Source organism: Ctenocephalides felis, unplaced genomic scaffold (genome assembly GCF_003426905.1).
Source record: "Ctenocephalides felis isolate EL2017-DRISC unplaced genomic scaffold, ASM342690v1 CF-g0.4_SCAFFOLD_00277, whole genome shotgun sequence".
NCBI lineage: Eukaryota > Metazoa > Arthropoda > Insecta > Siphonaptera > Pulicidae > Ctenocephalides > Ctenocephalides felis.
Genome location: NW_020536431.1, coordinates 3,577 through 16,340, shown reverse-complemented (window position 1 = coordinate 16,340; position 12,764 = coordinate 3,577). Strand labels below are relative to the sequence as shown.

Here is a 12,764-nt window from a genome sequence, read left to right as displayed (position 1 = left end):
AGAATACAATTGGGACTATTTTGCAATCAACGATATTTTTATTTAAACTTCATCAGCATAAAAACGATCTATTCTTGAACCCGAATTTCCTCTAATAAAAGTATACTCGACCTTATTTTTATTTGTATTTTCCCAAACGTCTTCTAATTTTAGTTGTGTCACTACTCTCTTTAAAGCACCGCTAAAATTTCCTTTACCTTTTTGATCTTTGGCATCAGTTACGCAATTAAAATCTCCTGCTAAAACTAAACTTGTATTATTACTGCCTATTACACTAGTCATGTCTATTTCAAATAATCTTTCCCTCTGTGCACGTTTTCCATTTCCTGCATGTGCATATACATTTAGAAAATTAATCCCATCAATATTTGCCCCTAATAATCTTGAATTTTCATGCATCTTAATGTTTTTAACTGTTAATCCAAATCTAGTTAAAATTGCTGTGCCTCTTTGATTTTCATTTATATTAATTATGTTTTGATATGGCTTAAAAAAAACTTAAATCAATTTCATTAACTTCCTGCAAAAAAATAATATCTAAATCGTTGTCTATTATAAATTTTCTCAAAAGTGTTTTTGTCGTCAAACTTCTCATTCTATTTACATTTATTGTCGCAATATTTCTAATTTTGTCATCAGTCATTGTAGTGGTTTATGTTTTAAATTTTTTCAATTTGAAGGCGTTTTCATGGGCTGGATTTTCACCATATTCTTTGTTATATTTAACCGAGTCATCTATCATAATTTCATCTTCTTCTTCGAGAAAATCTATAAGACTCGAATCAGTTTCCATGGATATTTTGTCAACAACTTTCTTCATAACTTCTGCTGTGTTTGGTGTTGTTATTTTAGTTCGTTTAAATTTAATTGGCGTCTTCTCAATTTCTTTCATATTTTGTGCTTCTTCCGTATTTTTTTTTCGTATAAAGTTTTATTTATTATTGTCATTTTCTTTTCTGTATTTATTTTAGAATGTTCTTTACTATCATTTTTTTCCATTACTATCTTTTCGGTTTCTTTTTTCGTAATTTGTTCTTGAAATCTATGTTCTGTTGTGTATAAATTTTCCGTATGGTATCCAATCGGTTCTTTTCCTATTACAATCTTCATTCTTTGATCTATTTTGGAAGGCTCCGCGCAGTTGATTTTTAAGTGGTTTCAGCTCTACAATTGAAGCATTTTCTGGGTTGACCTTTAATTATAATTGTGGTAATTTTACCATTAATCTTAATTCTGCTTGGTGATTCTTTTTTATTTCCATGAGTATTGTTCTGTTGCCAGTTAAACATGGAATTATTCCCTCACCCGGCCCACATATCTTCTTGATATTTTAATATTTTTCCATATTCTGACATAATATTATATATATACTCTTCCGAGATTTCCCATTGAAAATTAAGTAACTTGATCCACTGAGCCGGTTTACTTGGCTCGCTTACTTCAATTTTGTAAATTTTATTATCTTCCGATTTAAATTTCAGATTTTTTTTCGTATTTTTCTTTTATTTTCTTTACAATATCTTCCTTATTAAATTTTACGTTTAATATTTTATATTCCATTGAAATTCCGTGTATACTAGACACATTTTCGAACACACTTTCTATTATTTCTTTTAGCCACATATGCACTTTTAAAGAGAATGGGACCTTCTGCCATTTTAAAATTAAAAAGAAGCGTATTTACACTTTTGAAACGCTCCACTATTATTTGCTCGAACAACAGCATTTGCCGTGTTATTAAATATCACGTACGTAATAGTCTACTTCTACTAGGTGTTCACTCGTCAAAATCACGAATTGAACTGGCGGATTAGGAATTGCCAAATATTTTATATTTTACTCGTAACAAATATTTTTTAAATTGCAATAAAAAAAATCTTGTAATTCAGGCTGTAAAACTTCATTGTTAAATATAGAATATGTAATATGATTAGTTGATGTTTGGATATCTATAAAGTTTTTTTTTGTTTCATGTTTACAAAGATCAATCAATGTTTGCATTTTTCTGATGTATTTGAAGATTTTGATACAAATATTAAAATATTTTGATTTTTAGTTTTTTTTTGCATATATTGCTGATCAAAATAATATAATTTTTTAAGACAATATGCTTGTTGATGTTGGGGGGTTTCTCAACCCCTTTCGAAGTATTTTATACTTCGAGGAAAAATAAAAAAATTAAATGTATTCAGAAAACAAAAACCAATGGTAAACAAATATAAATTAAAAATAAAGTTCTTCTTAATCCGTAATCAATAATAAACTAAAATATATTCTATATAAATTTTATATAAATGAAAAAAAAAATGAACACTAATTAATATTGTATGAAAATGTTATCTGTTTTGGAAGTCCAAGCCGCGGCAGCTATTTGGTTGGATCTGGAAACATCAGCGTAGTCGGTTGGATAGGTTGAAAAGAAATTCGAATACACTGACAAATAAAAATAACTGTTGACTTGACACACAATAGAAATTTAATCCACTGATAATATTGAACTGATAACAAACACTGAAAGGAACTGAATGTATTGATTGCAAGTAACTGAATGAATGAATTAAACCAAAATGAATGAAAACCACGGAATAAATCAACTCGAACACTGTAAGGAACTGAAAGTAACTGAACGAATGAAAGGCGCGGAATGAATTGATTTGAATGCCAAAAACTATTGCCTGCATCGGCCTTTTTATGAGTCAGAATTGCCCGATTGCCTAAATTTGAAACGTATTGTCCGAGTAGAAAAACAAACCTTTTACAGGTCCGACAACCTACACAGGTGCGGCGCAAACATTTTCCCCCGACTAAAAGGTTAGCCTTTTATACTTCTGAAAATACTCGAAATTGGTACATAGTGAACCTCATGATTAGGAAGGATAGAATTGCCAAAATAAATTCAAACTTTCATTCAGAGTAGATCGGTTACGGAAGCCTGACCTCGCGCCAGGGTCCCGCTCTCACAACCTACCACATTCACACAATCTAGATTGCGGAAGTTTTATTTTCGCGCCAGGGTCTAGATTTTTTGGACATTTACAAGAATCTTCCAGAGACTATGAGGGGTGTTCTCATCGCCCTGGAGATTGAAAATTTGGCAAAACTATATATAGAAGCAAATATATCATGAGATAGAAAAGTTTTTTTTTTTTTTTTTTAATGAATAATTCAGATACAAACTATTGAATAGGTAGGGGGCATAGTTTGACAACAGGCCGCTTGATTAGGGTATTTCCCGTTTTTACCAATGCTACTCGAACCACTCCATCGGAGCCCGGAAAAACCTCTTCAACTCTTCCCAACCCCCAATGGAGCGGACGCGCATTCTCTTGTTTTACAACTACCAAATCACCCTTTTTAATAGGATTAGTGACTGTATTCCATTTCTGTCGGACCTGTAGCTCGGTTAGATATTCCACATTCCATCGCTTCCAGTAAGAAGCGACAATATGATCTAGCAATTGTTTTCTTTTAGTCAAATTCAAGTTTTCATAGTCAACGGGCAAATCCGACAGAGGCTCTTGCATTAAAAAGTGCGCAGGCGTAAGAGGCTGAGGGTCCGACGGATCATTGCTCAGCCAACATAACGGTCTTGAATTCAGTAAGGCTTCGATTTGATTGAGGACTGTATTAAACTCTTCGTAGGATAAAATTTGCAACCCTATAACTTTAAACAAATGGGTCTTCACTGATTTAATATTCGCCTCCCATATACCTCCAAAATGTGGGGCAAACGGTGGATTAAATTTCCATTCAATGTCATGTAAAACCAATAATTCATTGAAACGCTTTTTATACTCTTCGGAATTTAGGAGAAGGAATAAGGAATCAAGAGTATTTTTGGCTCCTATAAAATTGGTTCCACAATCGGAGTAAATACATTTAATAGGACCACGCCGGGCTAGGAATCGTTTCAAGCAATCTAAAAATGTATCGCTTGTTAAATCTGAAGCTAATTCGAGATGTATCGCCTTAGTGGCTAAACAGATGAACAAGCATATATAAGCCTTGTAGGTTCGAGCGCCTCTGTGACGACTCATGGAGATATTGAAGGGGCCTGCATAATCAACGCCGACGTTTAGGAAAGCTCTACTGGCTGTTATGCGCGGTACTGGTAAGTCGCCCATGAATGGAAAAATGGGTTTCGGATTCTGTCGAAAACAAGTTATACACTTGTGAAGACGATTACGAATTATTGCACGAGCCGACAAGATCCAATATTTTTGCCTCAATAAAGATAATACTAAGTTTGATCCAGTATGTAAATTATTAATATGGTAGTAATCTATGAGACAATTTACTACTTGGTCTTTTTTTGGCAAAAGAAGTGGATTGTTATTAGTTGTTAATCCTAATCTACCTTTAACGCGTAAACAATTATTAGAATCCAAAACCACATTTAGTCGGCAAAACTTCTTCGAACAAGACTTTCCGTTCGTTAATAGTTTGAATTCTTCGGGAAAATGATGTTCTTGGACTAAACGAATAATAATAACCTCGGCTTGTTTCAAATCTGAAGTCAAAAGTCGGTTTCGATTTGTTATAATTTTACAAAACTTCAATATATAAGCGAAAATTCTTACAAGTTTGCACCAATTAGAAATTTTTTGCGTTAATTCATATAAAGGATTGATCGGTGGTATGACACTCTTTACTATTAGAACGTTAGCTTTTCTTTCTTGATCAATATCTCCGGAAGGTTCAACCGTTTTTGCAGGCCAAGTTGATATAGGACCATTCAACCAATCCGGCCCAAACAACCAATTCTTATGTTGGATAAATTCCTTAGGTCGAAGACCTCGAGAAACACAATCGGCTGCATTTTGATTAGAAGGAATGTGAAGCCATTGTGCATTAGGAATGAGATCCCGTATTTTTGTTACCCTATTGGCTACAAATGTTTTCCAACGAGTAGCCGGTCCTGCTAACCAGTGAAGGACAATCATAGAATCGGAAAAACAGTAAATAGAATCAAAATCTATACTATGTTGGTTATTCGTTAATATAAAATTCAGAAGTTTTGACAGTAAATGACAGGCACAAAGTTCAAGCCTGGCTAATGTTTGGTTTTTAATCGGTGTTACACGCGATTTTGAAATCAACAAGAAATTCGGATTGCCAAGAGATTTAATATAAACTACCGCTCCATACGCTTGCTCTGAACTATCCGCGAAACCAAATAATGAACATTTGTTTTGTTTTGATGTTTCGAGATAACGCGGAATCTGATAGTTATTAAGATGCTCTAATTCGGAATATACGGCTAACCATGATGTAATAATAAATGATGGTAATTCCTCATCCCAATCGATTTTTAATGTCCAAATTTTTTTCAATAATATTTTTATCTTAACAACTATCGGAGTTAGGAAACCCAGAGGATCCCAGATTCGCGCTATTACTGAAAGAAGTTGTCTCTTTGTCCATTTTCTCCACGTAAGCTTTATTTCGAATGAAAAATTATCTGATAAGGGATCCCATTTTAATCCCAATACCTTTGTAGAAGATTCCATTTGAAAATCCGATTTAGAGAAATGTTTATTTTGTACATCAGAATCAGAAAAAAGTTTACGCAGATTAGAATTATTAGATTCCCACTTTTTTAATTCAAAACCACCAGACGATAATACAGTCTGCAAACCCTCGCAAATGGTTTTAGCGCTATCCAAGGAGTCGATACTTGTAACCACATCATCAATATAGACATCGTTCTCAAGAATTCTAGAAATAGATTGAGAATATTTGGAACATTCGTCTCGGGATAGTTGTTTGATGGTTCTGATAGCTTGAAAGGGAGATGATGATAGACCAAAAGTTACGGTATTTAATTCATAGATGCCAATGGGTGCATCGGGAAACGGTCTCCATAAGATTTTTTGATATTTTCTATCTTGTTTACGAACCCAAATATTACGATACATTTGTTTGATATCAGCTGTTAATGCTATAGGCCCGAAACGAAAATTTAGAAGGATTGAACAAATGTCGGTTTGTAATTTAGGACCAACATGCAAAATTTCGTTCAAGGAAGTGAATTCTGAATTTTTCGCAGATGCATCAAACACAACGCGTAAAGGCGTAGAGGAACTTTCTTTTTCGACTGCGAAATGAGGAATATAATATCCATTTTTTATTTTAATAAAATCATCGACTTCCTGATCTACCGGACAATAATCGACAAAGGATAATTGGTTTTGAGTCAGGTAATCTTCTATAACGGCGGCATATTTTTTATGAAATTCGGGATATTTCAAAAATTTATTTTCAAGCATGTGGTATCGCTTTAAGGCTAAATGAAATGATTTGTATAAATTTCTGCCTTCACTTTTAAAAGGCAGCGCTACTACATATCGTCCATCTGGAGATCGCGTAGTAGTTGTAGTAAAATGGTTTTCGCATAAATCATCGTTAGAAGAGAGGATTATTTCGGGAATGTCTTCTAATTGTAAGAATTTATTCATTTGTAAATGGAAATCTGAATCTGAAACATTACATAAATTAGTAGAAGTGCCGGTATTTTCAAATAAATCAGGAATGGAACCTAATATTAAATAACCCAACCGGGTTTCTAGGGCCACAGGTAATCCTTTATCATTTTTAACTTGATTAGTGCCAAGAATTTCGCCGAAAACATCGCAACCCAAAATTCCGTCGACCTCCTGGGGTGTATGAAAGTTAGGATCCGCTAAAGGATAATTCAGAAATGTTTTGATGGATGAAATCGGAATGGTAATTTGTGGTTGCTTTCCCACTATCTCGTGTACTACGTATGCACAGACCGATAACTGATAAGAATCAATTAAAGATTTCAAAGTGAAATTAACTAATCCAATAACTTTATGTGACGAATTGCCTAACCCGATCACTTGGGTTGATATTGGAAGAATTTGTAAATCAGCCTTTTTGCACCAAGTTAATGTCACAAAATTTCTATCGCTTCCCGAATCAATAATTGTACGTAATAAAATGTTTTCTTTTCTAGTAGTAACTTTTACTACTGCTGTCGGCAATATGGTAATATGATGTGCGATTTTGTTTTGATTAAATGCGCATAAAACCGTACTACCTGATTTGGAATTAGAAAGATTATTTTGATCCGTACTCGCAAAATTGCTACCAGTATGCAATAGCGAGTGATGTCGTTCGTTACATAATAAACAGGTTTTATTCGATCGACACGTAGTCGTTATCTTATGACCCAAACAATTGTCGCATAAGTTTAATTTTTGAATAAGGGATCGCCTATCAGGTATACTCAATGAAAGAAATTTCGAACAAGTAAACACTCTGTGTTGTTCCCGACACACAAAGCATTTGTTATCATATTTATTTTTTAACAAAAATGACCGGCTAATTTTAGTGTTTTTGTAATTGGGTTTGTCATTAGTGAAATTGTTGGTCATACCATATACTTGATTTTTTGCCTGTTGTGACTTTTGAAGAAAATGCAGGAGGTCTTGGTATTTGGGAAACTCACCTTGATAAAAATGCTCGAATTTTTCTTGTAACAACGGATCGAGTTTCGAGAATGCCAGTGACGTAATAAGGAAATCATAGGCGTCGGGAATATTCAATTGGGAGAGCGCTTGCACCGCGGTATCGAATTTTTCCAGGAATGAATTTATTTGTCCAGATGAAATGGTTTTGAATGACAATAGTTGTTTGAAATAATTGGTGGCTAAGTACCGTTTATTTTCGTATTTTTTTATGAGCGCTTCCCAAAGAATTTGATAATTATTTGCGGTCGGTAGTATAGAATGAAATATTTTTAAAACCGGACCCTGTAACGCTCCTTTTAAAAAATGAAATTTTGAAACATTATCTAACTCGGTATTTTCATGAATTAGTGAATTGAATGTTTCATAAAATAATGGCCATTGTTGAATATCTCCTGAGAATTTAGGTACTTCAATGGACGGTAAATGTTGTTTGGGTACTATGTCTTTAATTGAAGAACTATGCGCATTTTTATTATCTAGTAATTTCTCAGCGTGTTTTATTTTGGCATACATCGTTTCAAGGGCCTTTATTGCGGAATATTCCGGAATGAAACTAGGATTATCTAAATATTTTAATTTGTTTATTTCATCGCACAATTGAATAAATTGTTCACGAGCATTTTCAGTAATATATAAATTTTCAAGAAATTGTGTCTTATTTGAAGATACATCAATCTGTTGCGATAGATCGTACGTTTCTTGCACAATTGAAAAGTACATCTCTCTCTTGGCGGTTAGACGTGCAATTTCTGCACCAATATCGATTTTAGGCGCCATTATATATATTTTTGTTTTCTGTATACACCCAATTAATCCTAATAATAATTAGGATCCGGCTCGAAGGACCAAATGTTGATGTTGGGGGGTTTCTCAACCCCTTTCGAAGTATTTTATACTTCGAGGAAAAATAAAAAAATTAAATGTATTCAGAAAACAAAAACCAATGGTAAACAAATATAAATTAAAAATAAATTCTTCTTACTCCGTAATCAATAATAAACTAAAATATATTCTATATAAATTTTATATAAATGAAAAAAAAAAATGAACACTAATTAATATTGTATGAAAATGTTATCTGTTTTGGAAGTCCAAGCCGCGGCAGCTATTTGGTTGGATCTGGAAACATCAGCGTAGTCGGTTGGATAGGTTGAAAAGAAATTCGAATACACTGACAAATAAAAATAACTGTTGACTTGACACACAATAGAAATTTAATCCACTGATAATATTGAACTGATAACAAACACTGAAAGGAACTGAATGTATTGATTGCAAGTAACTGAATGAATGAATTAAACCAAAATGAATGAAAACCACGGAATAAATCAACTCGAACACTGTAAGGAACTGAAAGTAACTGAACGAATGAAAGGCGCGGAATGAATTGATTTGAATGCCAAAAACTATTGCCTGCATCGGCCTTTTTATGAGTCAGAATTGCCCGATTGCCTAAATTTGAAACGTATTGTCCGAGTAGAAAAACAAACCTTTTACAGGTCCGACAACCTACACAGGTGCGGCGCAAACAATGCTGGTTGTACTTGTTACGGATGGGGTTGGTTAGACCCCTTCGGAATAGCTAATTGAATTTGACTCAATAGCTATTTTAAGGATTTGATATAATTGAATATATTAAATAAAATATTCGACGTTCTCTACGTGCTCGGCTACTCCAGTCGGATGGCGGCTTCAAGTTCGGAACTCTCAGATCGCTATAAGGAATGGATACTGAGGTAGGATTTGACTATAGAAGCACAATAAGAAACACTGGATGAAATTAATAACGTATTTATTCACACAAGCTACATCGAACACTCGGAAAATTTAACAAAACTCATACGGAACACAAATGAAAATGGCCTACGTGACAAGCCAGACAGCGAGAGACTGTTCACACGTCAGATCAGCTATTACGTCCAAATTAAATCTTTGCGGTTTGCCAGAGAAAAGGGGTTGTCTGATTATTACCAATATCAACTTCTAAGAAGATTCTGGCGCGAACAGTACTTTTAGTTATTGAAGAAATAAAATTATTATTGTTTTCTACTATATTTGTATTTAAAATAATCTATCTGTTTGCAGTATATAAAAATGTTTGAAAATTATCGGTTAGTTTAGCGGTTAAATATGAAAATTTTGCAATTTCCTGAATGTTTTTTGTATCTTCCTGAATGTCTTTGGCACTATTTTGCAATTCAAAAGATCTAGATAAACTGTCTGCATTTGTATTTGTTATCCCAGCTTTATAGATAATTTTAAATTCAAATTACTTCAATTTTAGTCTCCTACGCACTTGTCGAGAATTCGGTTTTTACAATTATATAAATAAAGGCATGTGATCAGTAAATAATTTAAAGGGATTTCCCATACGATTGGTAATAATTGCTTATCCATTGTAGAGTAATTTAATTCACTTTTATTTAAGGTTCTGGATACGTACGAAATTGGAAGATCCCAACTATTTACATTTTGAGATAAAACTACACCTATGGCTACGCCACTAGCATCTGTTGTTATTGAAAAATTCCTACCAAAATTTGGATATTGTAAAATTAGTGGATTTATTAATTTTCCCTCAAAGTATTAAATATAATTTTGGACCAAATAAATTTTGAATTTTTCTTCAGTAATTTTGTGAATGGATTTGTTATTTTGAAAAATCTTTTATGAACTTTTTATAGTAACCTGATAAACCTAAGAATATTTTAATTTCTTTGGGATTTGAAGAGGTTTGAACTCACTGACTGCCTTTATTTTTCGAGGTTCATTAATATACAATCAGCAGCCCTCCACCCATTCCATAACCATTGTACAGGTTTCCACAAAAAAGATTTTTGATCATTATTCATTTTTTTATTACATAGGGACCATTCTGTTTTAATAACAATGAAAAGTTATAATAAACTGTTCTTGTCATAGTGACCACATTAAAAGGATTTTTCTGTCGTGATATTTTCACCAACTGAAACCGCTCATTCAGATGTAGGGCTCCCAATACCGTACAAAAATCTAAATACCGGTATTCGACATTTAAAAATGAAATTCCTGGATCCCGGTTTTAATACCAGTATTACCGATGAAAAATTGGTTATATTTTTACTTACTTCAGTTGTCATAATTCTAGGTAACTCCTCCTTTTCTATATTTCTTCATTTCCTTCTTAATGTTCGTGTTTCATTTTTTTGCTTTTTACTTCAATATCTCACTATTCAAATTCTGTACTTGATTTTCTTAATTTGACAGTACACATTTTACGCCACCGGTGGGGTTTGAACCGAGTACCCCTGGGGACGAGCATGCTACCCACTAGGCGACCCTCGCCTCAATATATTATTTTTCTTACATAGTTAAAAAAAATCTGCCAATGTTGTTTTTTGTCCCTCAAATGCCCTTTGCTGAAAATTTCGTGCTGTGAAGTACGCACGTTGTCCCTTCTCAAGATGAACTGCCAGATGCTGGACAGAAGGGTTTCGTTCATGAATTGGAAAACTAAAAATATGCCAAATAGCTTTGTTGCTGCTAATATATCTACCCATTTGATAATGCGTTATCTCATCATTTTTATTTATTAATATTATCAATATTTTATTAATATTTTGTAGCTCAAATATTGCTAAATCATTACCATTAATGACGTACTTACAAATGTATTTTATAGATTTGACTGAGCTGCAAAGTTCCACATTAATATAAGCTTCATATGCTTTTGTAAGTAATGGTGAGTATGTTACAACCCACCATCAATTTCTACTGGCTCATCAAAGTTACGTAGTCTTATTGTAAAAGTGTGTCCACCATTGTCTTGATCTCTGCGTCGGTACAGAGGATAACCGTCAACGTCCGTGATGGTATCATTAGTTGGTAGCTTCGAAAAATTTTTCTCACACCTTCCATTTTCCATACATGGCGCCTCCATGTTGAAAATTCCACACGGGCCATGGATCATGTGTTTCGTGAAAATATCAAATAATTTTTGATCTGTTGTTTGATCAGCTGTTTCTGCTGATATTATTTGATCAATATTTTGTGGTCGGATTTTATCTTCGAGTCAAATTAAAATGGACATGAGGCAATCCACGTTTTTGCCACTCAATCGAGTACAACTAACAACGTGTGATACCAAAAACAGAATATTTAACAATGAAGTCAATTAATGATTTCAGCTTCTGTCTAAGCACACGCGCAGTTATTTATTTTATTTTATTTTATTTATCATATAGCCCACAGAGAAGCTCCAGGAGGACTTAAAAATACAATTTTAATATATGATACAACAGCAAATAACATAATTCATAACATTACAATACATTATACACAATAAAAAAACTATCAAATTCTTAACGGTAAAACTAAATTATATATAATGGAAATAACCAGCTTCTAATGATTGGAAATGCTTATCGTTAATTCCAACATGCAATAGGATATGCGACAGTAAATTTCTAAAAGTTCGAAGACTCGGCAATATAAATATTTGCCTCCAGAAATAGCAGGCCTTTGGCGACATTTTTATAAAATGTCAATGAGAGAATTTTATCTTCAAATGTGAACTTTCTTCCATTCGGTTTTTTGTATGTTCTCTCAATTTGCATTTTATGACTTGCCCTTAAAATTAACGTTGCTGGAATACAAGAGAATTTTTCAGCGCATTTGATGCTCTGCTGAAATTTGTCCCGTAAATTTGTATTTTGTTTATTAATTCTTCGCACCTCCTGTATCAAAATTTTTGATGTATTATAAATCTTATGGGCTCCAGGTGTCAAGGCATTGCTGCGTTTTTGTTTGACACTCTGCAATAGTTTACAGTTTTTAAAAATAAAGTAATTAATATTATTGTAATTTTCAAATGCATATACCATTGCGAGAAACTGGTGTAAATCTAATTGATAATTTTAGAAACATCCTTTGTCGCTTAGGGGTGCTCCAATTTATTTCGAATTAAATTTATTAAAATAAAAAAATTACTAAAAAAAAATCTCACTGTGCATAATTACCTGTGACCGGAATCTCTCTTATATGACAACAGCTCCCTTATGTCTTCCTTCATTTCATTAATTTCATATGATAATTTGGATAGAGTGTTGATGCTACTATCTAACTTGTCCTCTGCGACATATTGAGACGAATGAATTTTTTATTGGAATTTAAAAGATTTTTAATAAATATTAAATTTTAAATAATGTACCCGTCTCCATATTGGGACTCTCTCTACTTTTCCATGTTCAATTTCACACACATATATATATATATATATATATATATATA

At 33.0% G+C, this 12,764-nt stretch overlaps 1 protein-coding gene across 1 annotated transcript; it reads right to left on the bottom strand.

Moving 5' to 3' along the window:
- Window positions 1-1,042: 1,042 nt before the first annotated feature.
- Window positions 1,043-11,415, bottom strand: LOC113363157. The gene is made up of 3 exons (XM_026605639.1): window positions 11,238-11,415; window positions 3,243-6,097; window positions 1,043-1,192 (listed from the first exon to the last, which is right to left on the bottom strand). Exons 1-3 carry the CDS (start codon window positions 11,413-11,415, stop codon window positions 1,043-1,045), a joined length of 3,183 nt encoding a protein of 1,060 aa, XP_026461424.1.
- Window positions 11,416-12,764: the final 1,349 nt, after the last annotated feature.